The sequence below is a fragment of the Ursus maritimus genome, unplaced genomic scaffold (genome assembly GCF_017311325.1).
Source record: "Ursus maritimus isolate PB19 unplaced genomic scaffold, ASM1731132v1 scaffold_12, whole genome shotgun sequence".
In the NCBI taxonomy this organism is placed as follows: Eukaryota; Metazoa; Chordata; class Mammalia; order Carnivora; family Ursidae; genus Ursus; species Ursus maritimus.
In genome coordinates this window covers 9,706,908-9,728,745 of record NW_024423564.1, presented here as the reverse complement: position 1 = coordinate 9,728,745, position 21,838 = coordinate 9,706,908, and the positions used below count along the sequence as shown (strand labels likewise).

The 21,838-nt window shown below is 40.8% G+C and overlaps 1 protein-coding gene across 1 annotated transcript in view; it reads right to left on the bottom strand.

Annotated features, from left to right (window-relative positions):
* The window catches only part of DENND2C (DENN domain containing 2C), a 79,872-nt gene that overhangs the window by 11,393 nt on the left and 46,641 nt on the right, over positions 1-21,838 (bottom strand). The window contains 10 exon segments of the mRNA XM_040626875.1: positions 2,341-2,518; positions 3,614-3,762; positions 4,359-4,499; positions 5,066-5,143; positions 5,869-5,938; positions 7,505-7,614; positions 10,548-10,735; positions 12,587-12,631; positions 17,870-17,966; positions 21,799-21,838. The exon segment at positions 21,799-21,838 is cut by the window's right edge and continues 15 nt beyond it. Of these exon segments, the coding sequence (XP_040482809.1) occupies positions 2,341-2,518; positions 3,614-3,762; positions 4,359-4,499; positions 5,066-5,143; positions 5,869-5,938; positions 7,505-7,614; positions 10,548-10,735; positions 12,587-12,631; positions 17,870-17,966; positions 21,799-21,838 (1,096 nt within the window).

The window sequence follows — 21,838 nt, the reverse complement described above, 5'->3', positions numbered from 1 at the left end:
ACAGACTGGTGGCTGCCAGACGTGGGGGGTGGGTGATGGGCGAAATGAGTGAAGGTGGTCAAAAAGCACAAGCTTTCAGTTATAAGATAAATAAGCCCTGGGGGTACTACACAGCATGATGACTACAGTGAACAATACTGCGCTGTATATCTGAAAGTTGCTAAGAGAGCAGATCTCATCACAAGAACAAAAAATTGTAATTATGTGAGGTGTAGCTTATTGTGGTAATCATTTCGCAACATTTACACATATAAAATCATTATGTTGTACACTTTAACCTTAATACAATGTTATATGTCAATTATAGCTCAATATAAAAAAGGTGGGGTTAACACCGCAGAGTAACGGGGAAGAACAATCTTTCCGATAAATGGTACTAGGACAGTTGTCTATCCATATTAAAAAAAATAAAATGACCCCTACCTCCTATCATATACAGAAAAAAAAAATCAAGTCCCAGGATTCAGAACCAAAAATTAAAGGGACAACAATAAAGCTACCAAGTTTCCAGGAGATGATACAGGAGGATATCTCCGTGAAGTTAATATAAAGAAAAACATAAACAGATCACAAAAATAAAATAAAATAAAATAAAATAAAATAAAATAAAATAAAATAAAATAAAATAAAACCACACACTAACCATAAAGGAAAAAAACTGATAATGATGACTACGTTAAAATGAAGAACTTCTGTGCAATAAAAAACACTATTTTGGAGAAAAAAGGAAATGCCGCAAAGAAGCTGATATTCAGAATACAAAAACACCTCTTACAAATCAATGAGGGTAAACGATCCAGTAGAAAGATAGATAACGAATTTTTAAGAGATGATATTCAAATGGCCAATAAACATAGAAAGATGCTCACCCCCAAGAGTAATCAGGAACGCAAATTAAACCACAATGAGAATACCGCTACACAATCACCAGGCAGGCTACGTTACACGAACTGATAATAACAAGTGTCGGCAAGGGTGTGGGACAACAGGAACTCCCGTACATTGGTGGAGGGGGTTTAACTTGGCAGAACTACTTAGGAAAACAGTTTGACTTTATTTACTAAAGTGGAAGCTATGCTTACCCTATGACCCAGCAATTCCAAGTATATACCCTAGAACTGCATGCACATATGCACCAAGGGTCGTACACAAGAATATTTAGAGCCGCATTATTCATCACCACCCTAAGCTGGAAACAACTCAAATATCCATCAACTGCAGAATGGATAAAAAGTTGTGGTACCTTCCCACGATGGAATACTATCCCAAGTTAGAACGATCGAACAACTGTTAAACTCATCAGCATGGATGAATCTTACAGACATAATGGTAATCAAAAGAAGCCAAACAAAATATATATCAGTCCATTTATAACAAGTGTAAAACCAGGCAAAGCTGAACTCCATTTTTAGGAATAAATGCCTAGAATGTAAAATGATAAAGAAAAACAGGTAAATGAACACCATAAAGGTCAAGACAGTGGTTACCTTTCATGGGGTGTGGGGAAGGGAACAGTGATAGAAAGTGGCATGACAGAGACCTCTCAAGGTGCTGGCACTATTTCCATGGCTGTGATGTTTCCATTCTTTTCCAAAGTGGGTTACATAAGCATTCACTTTGTGAATTCACTGAGCTGCACATTTTGTTTTAGCCACCTCTCTATATGTGTGTTATATTTGAAACACATTTGGGGGGGAGGGGCAGAGGGAGAGGGAGAGAGAATCTTAAGCCCCCAACTCAGGGCTCGATCTCACAACCCTGAGGATCGTGACTTGAGCCGAAATCAAGAGTCAGACGCTTAACCAACTGAGTCACCCAGGCACCCCCGAAACAATTTTTTACGTTAACCCAGAGTAATTCTTGTGTTTGACTTAAAACAAACAGAAAGACCTACCCTTCAGAGTAACACGAGAATGAGCCCGTGGCACACTACGGTAAATAAGTTACAACTTTGGAATCACGTGTACCATAGAATTTTTCTCACTTTAACAAAAAGATACAAAAATATGATAGCATAATATATTGATAATAATTATGTATTAACACTAATGACAGCTCCATCATTCTTTTTTTTTAAAAGGGTTTTATTTATTTATTTGAGAGAGAGTGAGAGTGAGAGAGATCACAGAGGGAGAGGAAGAGGGAGAAGCAGGCTCCCCACTGAGCAGGGAGCCCGACACAGGGCTCGATCCCAGGACCCTGAGATTATGACCTGAGCTGAAGGCAGACCTTAACCGACTGAGCCACCCAGGTGCCCCCAGCTCCATCATTCTTAAAGGTGATTTGTTTTCATTTGTCAGTGCCCTGTCTTTTCCATAGGTACTATTTTTCCCATCTCACCTCTTCAACGGGCAGGTCCTGGAGCTGTGGTAAGGAGCAGGACAAGATTCCAATAAGGAACGGAGTGGGTGAGCACACGATGTCGATCATAGATGCTGGGAGGACTGGAATGTAGGTATGCTGCCAGGTGAATGGATACAGTGTGGCAACCACAGCGTGGCCACATTTGGACAGGGTGCTAGCCAGAGAAGAAAGCAAATGGTGTCACATACTGAGCAACACAGGGAGAATGGTTCAGGTATTATGTTAGAGAATTACAAACTGATACCACTTAGTGATCAGTGATCACAGATTAACAATGCTCTGATTTTATTTAAATTTTTAACTTAATTCACTGAAAAATTTTAGTCTTAACCAGCTTTATCCCATAACTTATGTTGCTAAAAATTAGTGTGTACATAGAAAAGCAATACCAATTTTTTTTTAAGATTTTATTTATTTATTCGACAGAGATAGAGACAGCCAGCAAGAGAGGGAACACAAGCAGGGGGAGTGGGAGGGGAAGAAGCAGGCTCATAGTGGAGGAGCCTGATGTGGGGCTCGATCCCATAACGCCGGGATCACGCCCTGAGCCGAAGGCAGACGCTTAACCGCTGTGCCACCCAGGCGCCCCAGCAATACCAATTTTTAAAAAAAATTCTGAGTATAGTTGATGCATGTTACATGATTTTCAGGTGTGAACATCATGATTCAAAGTCTCTACACATTATGCTATGCTCACAAGGGTAGCGACCATCTGTCACCTTATAATGCTATTATACTATCATTGACTATATTCCCTATGCTGTACCTTTTATTCCCATGACTTATTCATTCCAGGAATATGAATTATTTTCAGCAAAACACACTTAGAAAGATAAATTGGGGCGCCTGGGTGGCACAGCGGTTAAGCGTCTGCCTTCGGCTCAGGGCGTGATCCCGGCGTTCCGGGATCGAGCCCCACATCAGGTTCCTCCGCTATGAGCCTGCTTCTTCCTCTCCCACTCCCCCTGCTTGTGTCCCCTCTCTTGCTGGCTGTCTCTCTCTCTGTCAAATAAATAAATAAAATCTTTAAACAAAAAAAAAAAAAAAAGAAAGATAAATTAATTGCAATCTCAAAGTCACTGCTATAGGATAACGCAAATAGCTTTTGGATTATTTACCTTTTGGAATTATCCATGTCACTATGGCATTAGGTGACTGAGATCTATAGTTTTTGAATACGCCCAATTTTTAAAATAGTGAGAACAAGTAAAATGTCAGTAGGAAGTGACATATTTTACCCATGTCCCACCTTAGGCTGTTGGCAACAAAGATTACCCTCCGTTCCAACAGGAGGGAGGCACAGACCCGGATCAGATGGCACACACTCAGGCACTTAAAGAGACACTCAAAGTCAACATGCTCCAGTCGGGAATCCAGCGGTCGGCAGAGTTCAATGGACTGAAATAAAAGCATCTGAGTCAGGGGAGTTCAGACTGGAAAACGATCCCTAATGACATCATCAATGGATCCTGTCCTTTTACAGGATAAATTCAGGACAGAGGTTTTGCTACAGAGTTTGTGAAGCTGACTCCGCTAATCCCAAGATCTAACACCTTATTATTAATATGATTTTTTAAAGTAATCTCTACCCCCCAACGTGGGGCTTGAACTCATCACCTCAAGATCAAGAGTGGCAGGCTCTACTGACTGAGCCAGCCAGGCGCCCCGATACCTTGCCTTCATGCTGTAAATTTCTGATAAAATCTTTTATCCCACCTGACAACAGCATGTATGATCTTCATTTATCACACTGAAATTCTTACGAAGGGGCTCCATCTGTGAGATACAGAAAACCTCTGGCTCCTGGGTCTAGGGTCAAGTATCTCACAGATCAACTGGACATTTTGACAGTGCTTCGTGGTACTAAAACATTTTGGGCACAGCGTATGTGCCCAGGGGAAAAACTATGCCGTAAGGCTTCTGGAAACCTTGCCTTTTAATGTAAGGCCTGCATTTTGGTGGATGTCGAACCTTCTCAAAATGAGCTAACTTACCCCATCGCCAGCTCCAGGGAGGTAGCTCTTAACTGTGATGGTGCGTCCCGGAGCTGGGAACGGGGCTTCCATGACACTTCGCATGAACGGGTAAACCAGGGCTGGAGACATCTCTCTTCTCTTCTCTACTTCATCCAGGATCTGCACATGCAATGTATGTTGTTTTTTTAGGGACTCAAAAAAACGTAAGGAACGGCCAAACGTGATGCGCAAACTTGAAAATCACACCAAAAGATTTTAAGACCGATCCGCTTCTGCAACGAATAAACGTTCATGAAAGACATATCTCTTGGGGGTATCCTGACATCCCCAAGAAAAGCTACTCAAATAAATCAACTCATTCGTAGAAGAGAAGCCCCTTTCGTCTGACTCAGGGAAGGGCAGAGAAGGTGACACTGACATATCTTGCCGTGGGGGGTCTGGGAAAGGCAGGAGACAAGATGAGCTTCAGGCTCTGTTGTCCTTGAAGCTGGGAAGGTTGGGCAAACCAAAATGAAGGGGTTGCGACAACAGGGTCTGGATTAGAGACGTGAAGGTAAACCCTCCAAGCTGCGGCTCGAACCTCCTACTGAGAACCCTTCCTAACAAGTAGTATGTTACGTGTCACTAAACATCACTAAACATTGCCTACGGATATCATCAGAGGCCAAAACCAATTCAGAGCCCAGAAAGCACAGCGCCTTCCCCAGGGCTCATGGTGCACTCACCTTGGAAAAAAGGTTGAAGCAGCCGAGGCGACTAACCATGCAGTAGACCTCAGGGAGTCGCTTCCCTCTGCCTTCCGGCTAAAGGGAAAAAACCATCAAAGCACCCATGAAACAGCGCAAGTCTGTTCGCTGGAACTATTAATACTCTCTTAGTGGCCTTCAGTACAGAGTGGGAACCGAGGCTCTCAACCTCACTGAACACTGGGAGATGGGAAACCGCTAAACCGTGATAGCACGATTTAGTCCAGCTTTAGCGGCGCATCTAAGCAAGAAGAAAGTAGCTCGGAGCTCCCGAGCCTGGCTCGCGGTAGTCCATCCCGCAGACAGACCCACACTGATATTTAGCCCCTCGGTCACTGGTTTCTTCGTCTATCACAAACTAATAAAAAACAAGCAAACAAACCAAGAAGTAAAGTAAGTCCGTACCCCTCTTATTCTGGAACACTGTGGCTAACTCCAAACTTGGAGTTATTATTAAAGCTAACATGGCTTTTTTTTTTCTTAAGATTTTATTTACTTATTTGTCAGAGAGAGAGAGAACAAGCAGGGGAGCAGCAGGCCAAGGGAGAAGGAGGCTCCCTCCTGAACAAGAAGCCCAATGCGGGGCTCGATCCCAGGACCCCGGGATCATGACCTGAGCTGAAGGCAGACGCTTAACCGACTGAGACCCCAGGTGCCCCCTACATAGCTTCTTTAATACACGGATCATTAAGAAGCCCTCAAACTCATCTAGAAATATAGGGTTCCTGAAGTTCCTAGTCTGACTTGACCAAACCCACCTGTAGCACAAGTCTGGTACTTACCAAGAGCTTCTTACAGTAACCAAACCACCGGCTCCCATCTTCACCAGTTAAGACAAAGGAGAATGTTTCACTGAAAAAGAGTCAATAGTCTGAGATCTAAACAACTGCTTATGACATTCTTCATGGAACAGACATTTGAAAATTACTGTCCGACAGCAGTCATTTTGTGACATGAGAGGAGGCATTAATACTGCATTTATTGCACGTCACCTTCCTCCTGAGAGACAGTGTCCAGGCTTGAGCACATCTTGCCTGGCACTGGGGTGAGAGCGTACCTGCAGAAGACATGCTGATGTCACTCTCTGCTTTTCCTTTCTTATTCATCCAGTCTAGCTATTAATCAAGCCTACTTTCCTTTTAGTGAATACCCAATTTAGTCTAACGATTTAGGTAAGCTGTGAAGGACTTGGATAAGCTCTTTTTCCCTTCCAAATTCTTCCATTTAGTTCTGAGAGGTCCTATGGAACAGTGATAGGCCAAGGATTATATCCTAGACGTATAGGAAAATTACCCACTCCTCACTGGAAACACGGACAAAAGATCTGCATAGGTAATTTTCAAAAAGAAGACCGAGGAAGAAATTCATTAGTAATCAAAGAAATCTAAATTTGAACAGTGAATACATATGTCTATATATGGCCAAAAATAAAGATGTAAAGGAAATATGCCACAATATTTAGTTATTACTAGAATGCCGGTGACTTATGATTTCTGCTTTTCATTTACTCCTCTGCTTTTTCTGAATGTTCCAGAAAAAAAACCCACATCACTGGCTGGGGAGGAAAGCCGGCTATGGAGCAGCCAGGCCGGCGTGAAAGAAGGCGCCTGCGCCTTGAGCAGTGCACGTGACACCAGAAGAGCGTCAGGACTGACGGCTTAGAGAGGACAGCGGCCATCAGGCCAAGGTGGCTGGGAGGCACAGCAGCTCAGACGGGAGGCAACGTGACGTGGAAGGGCAGAGCAGCCGCTCAGGCAACACGGAGCCTGTCCGCCAGCAGGTCATCTGCATGTGACATGCTTCCCAGAGTCATGCTTTTCAGCCTAAATAGTGTGGTCAATAATTACAGTTCAGAACAAAGCAGGTATCTACTGACGAGGAGGATTCAGAGACAATGACTGTTTATTGATTGAACACGGTTCCCTCGAGATCCCAGGAAGAAAATCTTGCTCCTCCCTTCTCAATACACTCACACCTCCCAATCTTTCCTACAAGATCCGCAGGGGAATGTAAAACCTGGGCTGTGGCTTCCGTCCACCTGCAGGACAAACAAGGTGCAGACACTGCTCCGTTCTATCTCCTTCCAAGGAGAGTCCCGAAGCTCAAGTCTTCTTTCCTTTTTCTGTCCACTTGGTGGCATTTCTGATGGTATGTGAAACGGAATGTTTTGCGCCCCCCCCCCGCAGAATTGGCAAACTACAGAGATTCTCAAACTTGTTTTCCCTTTGACACTGTTTTTCTTTTTTTGTACTCACATAGGAAATGTTCTAATTCCGTTTCTTCCTTCCCTCCCACAGCATCCTTGACCTGCCACAGTGTCCACGGAGCTTTAACTGCTGGCGCTACCCTTTGCGCAAACACTCTGACTCTACTTTCACAGTTCCAACACATAGAAATCAGATAAAGGAGCCTATTTACCTCTTGAGTTCTGAGGTTGGCACCCAGTCCTTTGAGTCGGGAAAACAAAATTTGGGGATAACTTTGAGCCTCTCCTCAGTGTCTTTGGACTGCTTAAAGCCATGATCACCCTGAAAAAGATAATGTTTTAGGCGACTAATATTCTACATAAGTGGAGACTAGAAATGCAAACAGCCTAGTCTCGGGAAAAGAGTCTCTGATAAGCTTAAGTAGTCATCTCAGCCTGGTTTTGTGCTGTTTAACACAACAGGAAGGCCAAGACCAATAATCACTGAAGACGCTCTGAGAACAGAGTTACTAAGAATAAAGAATCCTATTTTTACATAGAAACGGTTACTTGTAGAAATCCTATAATCTGATGCGAGAGGTGACTGAAAATAGTTTCTAGTCTAGAGATAGAATCTTAATTCAGGATTCACATACTAGTGGAAACGCAAATTTTTATGAATCACAAGACATCAAATAAAAATCGATTCTATAATATGCTGATAGCAGAAACCCAGTTAGCTCCAGATACTCTCTGATCAATAATCAAAGATGTTTTGGAAAGGCAGGTGAATGTTATTTAGAAAAGATACTATTTTTAGAATCTACCCCATATATAATCATTTCCCTTAGCATATAATCTTTTCTCACAACTACTGGTTTGCCACTTCCTGTAAAATTTTAGTATGGAAGACCCTTCTGTGCAAGTCTGATATTGTACATTAGAGAACACTCTAAAATTAATTATACCAAAAGATATTTGAAAATTAGTAAAAAAACAAGCAGATAATGGGGCGCCTCGTTGGCTCAGTCGTTAAGCATCTGCCTTTGGCTCAGGGCGTGATCCTGGTGCTCTGGGATCGAGCCCACATCAGGCTCCTCCACTGTGAGCCTGCTTCTTCCTCTCCCACTCCCCCTGCTTGTGTTCCCTCTCTCTCTGGCTGTCTCTATCTCTGTCAAATAAATAAATAAAATCTTTAAAAAGAAAAAAACAAGCAGATAATAAGTCTAATAAACATATTATCTTCATGTAACTAACACACTGTACCCTTTAACTTAATTTCTGAACAGAACATGCAGCCATTCTGAGTCACTTGAATACTAAGCTTTTCAGAAATGGAAAAGCATTCTTTTTAAAAAAATTTTATTTATTTATTTGTTTGTTTGACAGAGAGAGGCATTGCACAAGCAGGCAGAGAGGCAGGCAGAGGCAGAAGCAGACACCCTGCTGAGCAAGGAGCCGGATGCAGGGCTCGATCCCAGAATCCTGGGATCATGACCTGAGCCGAACGCAGACACCTAGCCAACGGAGCCACCCAGGCGCCCCTGGACAAGCATTCTAACAAAATTTTAGTTGTCTCAGACTTGTTATTTTTATATTGTTAAATGACACGCAATCATCTTCATCTAAGGTTCTCCGCAGCACAAGTGAGAGACTTGATCAGCTCTTTCCCACATGAACTTATAGGAGCCTAATGCACAAAGATGCTGGGTAGCTTGGCTTCGAAACACCCCTGGATCACTGCCAGAGTCGACTGGGTCCTTATCTGGTTCTGGGCCCCTTAATTCAGGCTTCGTTGAAAAAAGGTTCAACCTCAAGCTTTCTCTGCAAATGTAAGACTGATTGAAAACAGGGGAAAAAATTGAGCTCCTCTTTATGGGCAATCTGATTCCTCAAGACTATCTGGATTTCATTATTATGACTTCTGTGGCTCAGTGTTGTGACACTGTGCTCTCAGGCTACACTGAAAATTTTATAAGAAATTAAACATTGACTTATTTACAATAGGAATTTTGTTGAGCACTTTTTTTAAAATGAAAGGTCACACAGGAAATGTCTCTTAGATTCCATTCCAATACAGTCGTGCTTCACTAGTTTTGGGTTTTATTTTATTTTATTTTATTTTTTTTTAAAGATTTTATTTATTTATTTGACAGAGATAGAGACAGCCAGCGAGAGAGGGAACACAAGCAGGGGGAGTGGGAGAGGAAGAAGCAGGCTCATAGCGGAGGAGCCTGATGTGGGGCTCGATCCCATAACGCCGGGATCACGCCCTGAGCTGAAGGCAGACGCTTAACCGCTGTGCCACCCAGGCGCCCCTAGTTTTGGGTTTTAAACCCCAAGTCCTAAAGCAGCTGAGCAGAGAATGTAAATGAGAGACGTGGTCCAAGGAGTAAGATGGAGCGTGAGTGAATGTCCCCGTGTAAAGGGACCACTCCTTCCTGAGGCCCGCTACGCCATCGGCAGAGCAGAGTGCAAGATCCAGCTGTGGACCCCTTGTTCAAAAAGCAGGGAAAATTAAATAGAAAATAAAATATAAAACTTTTTCTTTTCTTCTAGGGTCTCTCAACGTCCAGTGGAATTTCTATTTGTTATTTAATATTATGCTCCCTCAGGCGTAAGGTAGAAAAAAACCCAACGAATATTGTTAATAACAGATACCATTATCGAGCGCTAACTATGTGCCAAGCACTGCATTAGCACTTGACATACATTATCTCATGAAACCCTCACTAATAACAGGTACATTCTAGAGTGCTGACTATATGCTACACACTATTCTAAGTGCCTTATACAGTTCATTTAATCCTCACTACAACTCAGTGGGATAGACACTATTCTGATTACCTCCATTTTACAATTGAAGAAACCAAGGCCCAGAGCAGTCAGTAACAGCTCCGAGTCACAGAGCTTATAAGCGGCAGGTGGAGAGCTGGCTTAGAGTCCATGCTCTAAACTGCTACCCTGTTCTGCCATCTTTATCGTTCCCCTCACTAAGAGTGAGAAAATGGAGTCTTTGCAAAAACTTGCTAAAGGGACTTAGCAAACAGCAGAGCAAAAAATCAAAAAACAACTTGGATAATGAGGTGGTTTTTTTTTTGCCCGTTTCTAGTTCAGGCCTGACAGGAGATGTTATGAGAGTCACCTACCAGATCCCACAAGAGGCACAGTAGTAGTAAAAGCTGCTTTAGATCACACTAAAAAGAAGAGAAGAGCTAAAATACATACAGAGACGCAAGAACATTCCCGAATGCCTCTTGGTCTCCTTGCACCTACCTTGCTGGGGAACTGCTGTATGACCTGGGGAATGTAGCTTATTTCCGACGGCTTCTTCTGCAGAGACACCACCACGAAAAGTTCGAAGAGCTGCTGCTCCTGTAATTCAATGAGATCCCTCTCCAAGGTCTGGTAGTGAGGGTTCCTCTTGGAAGACTGCTGCAGTTGTGCTAAGCGCTTGTGGCGATCTGCAATGAAACCAGGGAGCGTGGTTTTTCTGGGGCGGCCCCGTCTTCCCTCGGACACCCAGAGGTCATGAACCGTATGGACTAATCTTCACTCAGTCACTGCTGACTGCATGCTGACTAACCAGCGCCAGCTACATGGACAGACCTGGGGGGGCTCTGACATCCTCAGGGAGCAAGTGCAGATTCTCACGAGCACCCAGGGGCCCTGCGGTGGCACTGACATTCCATGTCCCACCCGATGTTCTATGTGTGTCCCAACACATATTCCTGCGCTGTCCCATCTTTCATGATGTAACACCGGGATACCGGGAAAATGTAGGCGAAAGCACCGGCCAGACAGCAGACGCCATTCTTGGAACCATGAAATCACAGGCGCGCGTGTGCACGCACACACTTTTCTTGACAAAAGAAATGAGTCCTACAGAGGCTACATACATAAAATTAAAACAAAAACTAACCTCACATTAAAGAAACTGTCCTTTTCCTTTCTCTTCTTGGCATATATTACTAATAATAGACATATGCTTATACCAATATATGGTGCTCACTGAAGAGGGAAATCATATGGCAACAGAAGGTATCTATTAATGGGCTATTTCTCAAAAGAATGAAATTACGGAAGCATACTAAATATTTAAAGAGTATGAGCAATTCCACTCAAAACTGGATAGCATCTAGCCTTTATTTTCATTTATCTCTAAACTGTGAACAATTGGGGGTAGTCTCCTCCAGGGGAAAGGCAGTACTTGCGGAAGAAATAGTCTAAGTGTCCCAGAGATTTGATTATGCGTCATTCTGAGCCACGATTAAAAGACACATCCTCTAATTGTTTGCTTTCCTTTTGAGATAGGATGCAGTCTGCTCCCAAAGAAGTTACACTATGGATCAAATATTAAGAACACCTAAAAATTCATCTGAGAACGGCTCCCTGGAATTATCCAGTACATTTAGTGCTCTAGGCAAAGCTTTACTTATTCCAAAGGTCTCCATTCAAGTCAAGAAAATTCGAGGTCCTGTTTCTCAGTAGCAACAGCGTTAAATTCGTCATCTTTACACATCCAGGCTGAACCCGTTGATGACTTAAGTTTCACCTTCAGTTGGGCTACTGAATCAAACACCTGAAGCAATTCAGGCCAAGGAGAGAGCACATGACTGACTATTCATCATAAGATCAGAGTATCAGACTTGGAACTGCCTGGTACGTCACGTCTCTGACTTTTCCCATGCCTCAATATGTCGGTCAGTTCAACAGGAACTGACAATTTGCTGTGAAAATCCATTAGATGAAGGATACAGAGCACCATGAAGTGCTTGAACAAATACAGCCAAAAATGCGTGGCAGATTCTACATTCTAACAGAAAGTCAATGGCATAATAATTTGAAATATAAATAAAGGCCTATGAATAAGAAACAGCTCAATGTTTCCTGTCTCGATGTCAGAGATATTGAAGTTACTTAAAGTACACGTGAGTGGCTAGGAAAAATCAGATACGTAATGGTGTGCCTTTGTCTCGGAGGATGATTCACAAACTGTGTTTTGGCTGCTGGGAAACTACTGCACATATGTCTGAACATGTCGCCCCGCCGCTCCCCGAAGAACAGTCCATCTCGAGAACCAGACCCATGTTGGAATGTTCGCCTCATTCCAACCTGGGCGATTTTTAACACTGTCAAACATCTGACGGCGTACTGTTTAGTTCCCCAAATCTCACCAGGTCCTTCTAATGAAGAAATCACCTGCAAAATACAGTTTAATGTGGGAAAAACAGGCTCGATGACAGAGGAAGGTGCCACTCCACCCATAACCGTGATCATCACGAGAAAGGGAGCAGCCCCATTGACTCACTCACTCTTTGGCAGATACTCAGCATCACTTTCGTTCCCACTGGTTTCACCTGAAAAGAGAGAGAGAGTTCCTACTTGCGTTGTACGACAGTAGCAAGTCAATGGAGTGAGAACAGTGTAAAGCCTCCATGGATTCGGAGACTTGGAGTCAGGAGTATTAAGCATGCTGAGGCTTTCCCCAGACCACTCAGTTACAACAGGGTAGGGCAGTCACGAAAGAGAACAGAGGGCTCAGAGAAGCAATGAATCTACCTCGCTTCTTCCCACACTCGGTCTCCCTCCCTCCTCAGCCCCCAGCTCATCCCTAACTCTATGAAGTCTGGTTTGGAGTAGATGGTATTTCTACATACATTGTCTTGTCTTTATATTCCCAAAGAAGACACCAACCGGGCTGAATTAAATTCTCAACACAGAACCAACTATGAATTTAGAGTCACTAGAAAATGTGGGGCTCAGAGGGATAACCACATACATTTATGAAGAAACATCCAACTTCTTTTATGATGCTTCTGAGCTCCTTCTAGGCCAAACTCAGTGTTCCTTTACCCTGAATTCTTACAGTACACAGACTGCTTTGAACTGCTCTTATTTTCCCCAACCAGATTTTAAGTACCTTGGTGATAAGGAGCTATGTTTTTATAAGGGAGTGTTTTGTACTACAGTGCTCAGCACATAGCTGATTTACTTACACACACACACAGCTTTCTGAACAAGTGAATGAAAAATTTCTGCATTAAGTCTGAAGAGTTAAAGCAAAATTTAAAAATGTACAGAAAGGAAAAATCTTTCTGTAACTTTCCTCCCTTTCCCCTTTCTTTTCTTTCTTTCCAGATACTTCCATGTTTCCTAAGAGGTGCCTGGTGCTAAGGACACAAACAGGACTTTCTGTATCAAGAAAAACAAGGCTAGGAGGCATAAATGAAAAACGTGTATAAGTTTAATTACATAAAAATGTGAAATTTCTACTTAATAAAAAATTACTAAATTTGAAAAGTGAACAATGAACTGGGAAGATATTTGTAATACACATTGCTGACACAAGGATAAATTTCTTCATGTTCAAACAGCTGTTACGAATGAATAAGAAAAATTACAGCACAACAGAAAAATAAATAAAGGGTAAGAATAAGCAATCCATAGAAAAAGATTTATAACTGTTGACAAACATAAAAATTGTCCCAATTTATAATTAAAGAAATGTAAGTTAAAATAATAAATAAGCTTCAATATTCAACCATGCTATTGGCAAAAATAAAAAGCTTTATGTAACAGAGTATTAGTAAAAACTATGAGAAGAAAGTCATTTTCTTTTTTCTTTTCTTTTTCTTTTTTTTTTAAAGATTTTATTTATTTATTTGACAGAGAGAGACACAGCCAGCGAGAGAGGGAACACAAGCAGGGGAAGTGGGAGAGGAAGAAGCAGGCTCCCAGCGGAGCAGGGGGCCCGATGCGGGGCTCCATCCCAGGACCCTGGGATCACGCCCTGGGCCGAAGGCAGACACCTAATGACTGAGCCACCCAGGTGCCCCAAGAAAGTCATTTTCAAATGCTGTTCATAAAACTATAAGTGGTTACAATGTGTGGGACAATTTAGCAGCAGTTATAAAAATGTTAAATGCACATGTTCTTTGGTTAAGTCCGCGGCTAGAAATTATTCTACAGATGCATTCTTACCAATATACAAAGATATATACAAAAAGATGTATAATGCAGCATTGTTTGAAGAGCAAAAAAATATATATATGTGTATATATGTATAACTTTAAATCCATAGGTGAAATTAAATGTGAAGCAATCAAAATGTCTACGAGCTTAAATAAAATCCTTCTACATCCATACAATGAACTTACAGTACAGCTATGTGGACCTCTATGTGTTGATACTGAAAGAGCTCTGAAATATATCACTTTTTTTTTAAAAGCAAGATATATATAGTCCGAATAGTATAAAATTTTCTGGGAGTGGTAGGAGGTTTGGGAAACCCCGGGTTTTCTTTTTTCTTATTATAGTAATTTCTCGCGGTACTCATTTAAGTTTAATAATAAGGCATAAGAGAATGTTAAAAAATTCTGCTTCTTCATAAGAGATGTAACAGAAAATGTAGCTATTTAAATACTGTATACTGTATAGGTTTTGGGGGGGGCCGGATTTTTTTTTTTTTTAAGTAGGTTCCACACCCAAACATGGCGCTTGACTCATGACCCTGAGATCAAGAGTGGCATGCTCTACTGACTGAGCCAGACAGGCGCCTCTTTTTCTTAATTAAAAAAAAAAATCTTTAAGTTAATTTATTTATTTAAAGTAGGCTCCACACCCAATGTGGGGCTTGAACTCATGACCCTCAGATCGAGGGTCACACCTTCTACCAGAGCCAGCCAGGCGCCCCCAATTTTTAAAAATTTTTTTTAATAGTTGACACACAATGTGACATTAGTTTCAGTGTACACTATAGTGATTTGACAAGTGCATGCATTATGGTCTGCTCACCCCAAGTGTAGCTACTATCTCATAGACTTTATAACTTCAAGTTAACCACCGTGATAGAAAGCATCCTGGAACTAGGAAGCATTACTCAGTGTGAAGGAACAAACACTGTGAGCTCCTGAGTCCTGTTTGTGTCCTTAGCATCAGGTACTTCTTAAGGGCCTATGAAGTGTCTGGAAAGAAAGAAAAGAAAGGGGAAAGGAAGGAAAGGTAATACAACTGAAAAGGACCCTACCCAAGCTCATTTAGGTACCTTTAATATAGTCACCTCGGTAGGTTTTGATGATCTGCATTCAGAGACACTGAATGAAAGTTAAGGGGTTTATAAGTCAATAGGAAAATCTACTGAGAATTTGTAGGGATCACAAAAGAAATAGGTTGTCCCTTTTTTATAAGTGACTTCAACACACAAAATTATAATGATAGAATTAAAAAAGGGCAATAAATCATTTTGTAACAGCTGATAACTAAAAGTTAAGAAATGTTTAGGTTGGCACAGATTCAGTAAACCCTAGCATGTACTGACAGCGTAGGTAAATATAATTATCTGGTTCTACTAGTCACTGTTGATCTATGGACAAAAGCTTAAGCAGGAAAACAAAAACCTGAGAATGTGACTATGGAGCCAGGAGATCCTCAGGCATGAGAGAAATTCCTCAGACCCACTAGAGGAGCTGGTCACAGAGACTGGGTAAATGCATATTTTCTCTGAGCCATGCAAAAGAAAAACACAGTTGTGGGGAAGGGTTACAATTTAGGAACTGCTCCTCTCTTTCATTTTTGTTGTCGTTAGAAGTTGGCAATTCATGATGTCGAATTTTTTTTTTCAATAATGATACAGTGGAAAAAAGGGTTTGGCTTTTCAAAAACTTATCATAGAGCCAAATTTACCAAAATATTCCTAATCCTTAAGACACAACACGGCATACAACTAGAATAAGAGATCAGCGAGAGCCCATTTAGCGGTATACCTTGACACTGTGGTTGTTACTGGGCTGCTATTAATCTGGGAAAATTGTAAAGTTCTGTAAGAATTTGTCCGGGTCCCCAGGGTCTTGCAATTTTACATAATCTGCAATTCACAGTGTATTTCCTCATCTAGAAACAGTGACAATAATGTCTGCCACAGAGGGCTACTGAGAAAATTAATGATAATGAGTCTGAAAGGGTCCAGCACAGTATCTGGCACCAGTTCTCACCTTCTGTATCTAGTTCTGAATTATGCAAAGAAAAAGCCTTTGACAATATCCTTGTTGAGGATAAAAAATACACATGGAGAAGAAATAAACTGCTAAAAATCAAAAAAGTGTTATGAGAAAAATTGAGAGTAACTACTGGTGATGGAAAAGGATAAGATTTCATGGTACCACACTCCTTCCTTCGAACGGACACTTCCTCCTCTAGCTCAGCTTCTTTGTCTGTAAAATTAGGATAGTCCCTGCCTCCTAGGGTTGTTGTATGTCGTCCGTGAGATGAAGTATGTAGAAAAACTAATACTTCCCTCTGTAAATGGTACCTATTAGTCACAATAACCAAAATTATTTTTTCTGCAGGAGATAACATGTTTTGATAACTGCTTTTGAAAATATGAAAACTTGAAAAAAACATGAAAACTTGTATCTAAAATGGTGACTAGTTGATTTTAGAGTAAGAAAAAAGGAGTCTTTTGTAGCATGGAGGATTTTATTTTCAGAGAGTAATTGTTGGAATGCAGAATAGATTTTCAAGGGAAATTAAGAAATTGCTGTCTTTGGACGTCTGCAAAAATAGGAAACATTCTTCTCTGGTATGACTTGGCTGTTGTGCTTCACTTGACAAAAATTGCTAAAGTCTACATATTCTTTGCCAGACAACCAAGTAAAGAATCTTGCATGAGTCTATATGAAATTCCAATAACTCACTATGGATGTTCTAAGTTTCTTTTTTTTTTTTTTTTTAAGATTTTATTTATTTGACAGAGAGATAGCCAGCGAGAGAGGGAACACAAGCAGGGGGAGTGGGAGAGGAAGAAGCAGGCTCATAGCGGAGGAGCCTGATGTGGGGCTTGATCCCATTAACGCCGGGACCACGCCCTGAGCCGAAGGCAGACGCTTAACCGCTGTGCCACCCAGGCGCCCCGGATGTTCTAAGTTTCTTAATGAAGACATGTTTTGGGGCACCTGGTGGCACAGTCGGTTATGCATCCAACTGTCGGTTTCAGCTCAGGTCGTGATCTCGGGTTTGTGAGATAATATCCCACATCAGCCTCCACGCTGAGCTCAGAGCTTATTTGAGATTCTCTCTCCCTCTCCCTCTGTCCCTCTCACTTATGCTCTCTCTAACATTAAAAAATAAATCTTAAAAAAAAAAGACAATGTAAATTTTATCTAGACATCTGAAGGCTTAAACTACTGAGCTGAGTAGATGATTACCACTTGAGTACCACATACCTGTGGTCTATATATATCTAATATGCTCATTTCTCCACTAAAAGAGTCTATACTGATAAATGACTACAAATCAAAGTAGGATTACAAAATAATGGTGCAATCTGCCTCTGAAAATTAGTCTTGAAAAAAAAAAGAAAATTAGTCTTACTGGTTTCTAATTACTTTTTAATTAATTTATTTTCTCACGTCGTTATTACTTGGCACAGAACAACTTAAAGGGATTTGAGGAAGAGTAAGAAATAATCCTTTATCCTAAAGAAGTTCTATTGAAGTGGGATAGGAAAGTAAGCCAAAAATTCTAATTTACATAAACATTAAGTTATAGGATTCTCCCCTCAAATGCTCATAGCTCTGGACTTCTGGAACAACTCTTACCTTTTGAGGGAGGTACGTCTTTTCCAGTGTATGGGTGTAATTTTACCCTCTTTTTCCCTCTCTTAGATTCAAATATGTCAGCGATTTTCAATACAAGCTGAAAAAAGACCAACAAAGTACAAGTTAAAACCAACACCAACTTGCTTTTTTTTTTCAAGATTTTATTTTTAAGTAATCTCTACACCCACGCTGGGGCTCGAACTCACAACCCCCAGATCAAGAGTTGTGCACTTCACTGACTGAACCAGTCAGTGTCAGTGCCCCCACTGTTTTTTTTTTAAAGATTCAATACTAAGTTTTGATGATATTAATTAGTGACTCTCATTCAGAGAAAGATCCATTTTATAAATAAAAACCTTAACATTTTAAAAATTTGGAACCTAAAATGATCTTCATTCAGATAATATGTTGTTCTAATACGAAGTCCATACACATGGGTAAGAGGAGGAGGAAAGGGTATCTCCTTTCCAGCAGAACCCAGCACAGGCTCTTAGAGAGATTCCTTGTCACTCTGTCACAACATGCAAGAAATCTGCCTACTGCACTCTCGTTGTTGACCAAGCCTTCCCTATCACCCAGAGTAAGAAGAGGGATACTCATTCCACTAGGAAGCCAGGGTAAGGCTCAGTTATTTCTGTTCCCAGGAATTCTTCACAAAAAGACGATACTCATGCTGACAAAGGTTTTGTCAAAGCAAATACTCTTTGCTACATGGAGCACTAATATTATAATTTATTTTAGAAACATCCTAAAAACAGGAGGCTCTCAAATACGCTTTCGTATAAAAACCAGGCTCCACTTAGTAAGCATTACTCAGAATTTTTTTCTTTGCTGCTGGGAGGTATGTGTGAAAGAGACAGACAGACAGACAGACAGACACACACACACACACACACAGAGTAGGTTTAAAAAAAAGGGAAAGATACGTCAACAAAACTCAAGAAATCTTTTAAAAAGTGAGGGAAAAAATCAAGCTGATGAACAGTCACATTTAAAAGTAGAAATTTGGGGCGTCTGGCTGGCTCAGTCAGTGGAGCGTGCATTTGAGCCCCACAGTGGGTGTAGAGATTGCTTGAATAAACTAAAAAAAGAAATCAAAGGAGGAGTTCATTAGTTTTCCTAGTATATTTCTCTTTTTTCTTACAATTCCAAGCTTTTCCTTAATCATTAATCCTGATTTAACATATTTAATGCCCAGAATTACAACTGTTAGGAATATAAGAACCAACAAAGTTGCTTGAGAAAAATGTTCCTGTTTTCTCCTTTCTCCTTGTTTCTCTAGCAATCTTGGCAATTCATAGGCAGTGAATCAGTCCAGAGAAAGAAAAATAACATGTGAGAAACATGTGCTTCCAATATGCAGATTATTCCCACATTTCTGGATGAGTTTATTCTTTTAAAGATTTTGTAACTGCCATTCAAGTGAAAAATTACCAATGTTCTTAAATATTACCATTATAAAAAAAAAACCGCAAGAGAATGCAACATAAAAAGACACTGTTAGGGACTGTAGGAAAGACGTATGAGAGTAAACGTGTATTTTGGAGATATACTGACCAAAAATAGTGTAATTATTATTTTTTTTTAAGATTTATTTATTTTGGAGACAGCACGCACTCAAGGGGTGGGGGAGGAGGGAAAGGGAGAGAGAATCTTAAACAGATGACACGCTGAGTGAGGAGACTGACATGGGGCTCGCTCTCATGACCCTGAGATCACGACCTGAGCTGAAACCAAGAGTCGGATGCTAAACTGACTGCACCACCCAGGCACCCCTAAAAATACTGTAATTATTAATAAGCATTTGAAAACTATACTCAAAAGGAGACTCAAATATTATAAAGGAAAGGGAACTATCTGTACTAGAAACATGAGATCAATGAAATTGAAATTTTGGTTATGAGTTACGAAGAGATGCCTACATTTACCTTCCAGTAAATACTGTAGGCTACAGCAGGAAATACTATAGAACAGTCTTCCTAAAAAATGATAGAAACCATACTGCTCTATACAGTTGACACGAACAATATGAGACATTAGGAAATCTACTCCAGCAAACAATCCCACACAGGCTTTCACAGTAGGGGAAGAAAGGAAGGGTGGGGAAGAGGCATATGGACTAGATCAGTGATTTTCAAACTATGAAACCAGTTTTCCTTCCTGGGATAGTTCTAGTCATCAAAGAGGAAGTAAATGAAAACTGCTTTCCTCACGGAATGTTGCTGCTGAAGATACTGAAAAGTCAAAATGTGTATTGCAAACAGAACATCCTAATAGCATTTAATCCAGGGAGGGTCGCTAACAGCTTATTCCTGCCTGATCGTCAAGAGTTCATCGCCATATTTTCCCACCTCACTTCTGAAAAGACCTTTGAGGACCCAACTAGAAAAGGAAAAGTTGGATCATATCACCTAGAGTTAGAAAGAGAACAAGCTTCGAGCCCTCGGGGAATCCACAGTACCTAAAACCTGCAATCCATTATTCCCAAATATTTGTTAATGTCATTCCAAGAACCACGTCCTAAATGCAATCCCTTATGCGTTTGTACTCTCGCCCCTGTGAACACGTGATCTGTTGTCTCTGGGCCATGTGGGAGGCTGCTTTGTTGTGCCAGCATGATACATCAGAGGAGAGAACTACTGCAGAAGACGTCGGATTCTTACATATTCCTCACCATACTCAGGAGAGCAAACAGATAAATAAGGAGGTTTGCTTTTTTTTTTCTCCCCAAGGAGAGAGATGTGTTTAGTGCTTTTTTAAAAACCGTGTTTAACTCTTCACATATTAAAGAGGGAGGGGCAGGAAATAGATCAGAAGAATTAAAGTATTGTGGAACAGAATATTTCCCAAGGAACCGATCTGCAGTTGCTAACCCAAAAAACAGCTGGGACTTTTGTTTAATGTTAAAATCAGGTACACACACTGTGGGCCAAATGAATACACGCAGCTAATTCAGATGGGATTAAGGAAAGGAATACTGTTGAAATGATCTAATTTTTTTTCATTTCCGCAGAGTTAGCCTGAAAACATTCTAAATTATAGAAGAACAAAGTAACATAGAGAATTTTTAAAAATATTTTCATGCAATTTCTTAAGTGTCTTTCCTTAAAAATATGTATCTGTTTACATATTATCCCAATTTCTTCATTTTGGTTCTAACAGTTCTGTTTGAGATGATTTAGATTTACTGCCTTTTCTCCCTTGAGAGAGAAATCATTTATTTAATGCAATTGCTGATAATTTCTATTTCCAAGTAAGAGTCAAATTTCTTTTTTCTTCCCCCAAATGGAAAGTTTTGCTCCAAATTAAAGGCATATACTTTGTTATTACTGAAAATCTGTAAACTCAGGCACAAAACTATTCACTTCGGCAATTAAATAAGTGAGTGAAAATAACACTGGGGCGCCTGAGTGGCTCAGTCAGTTAAGGGGCTGCCTTCGGCTCAGGACATGATCCCCGGGGTCCTAGGATCAAGCCCCACGTCGGGGTCGCTGCTTGGCAGGGAATCTGCTTCTCTCTCTTCCTCTGTCCCTCTCCCTCTGTTCGTGCTCTCTCTCTCTAATAAATACATAAAATCTTAAAAAAAAAAAAAAAGGAGAACAACACTGAAGCCAGCTTCATAGAATGTCCTCTTACATGAGATTCTAGTGCTTCCTTGAAACAGGCAGCTGATTTTAATGAGAACTAAGGTAACCGAAGTGAAACCTTCCAACTAAAATCAATTTTCGAAATCCATAAAGAAGTCTTGGCAAAAGCCACTCATGCATTCTTCTTGCATGAGCAAAAACCTAAACCTTAAGGCCGCTTTCCAAATCTTCTCATTCCAGTAGATCAGTTCTAACCTATTATTCATTTCAGTCTAAAGTTTATTTATTCTCATTTATGGAAATGAAATAAGAGTCAAAGAATGAAAGTACTAGAGTCCTTACCCTCGGAAGATTTTTCCTTTTCCTGTTTGCAACTTCTCCT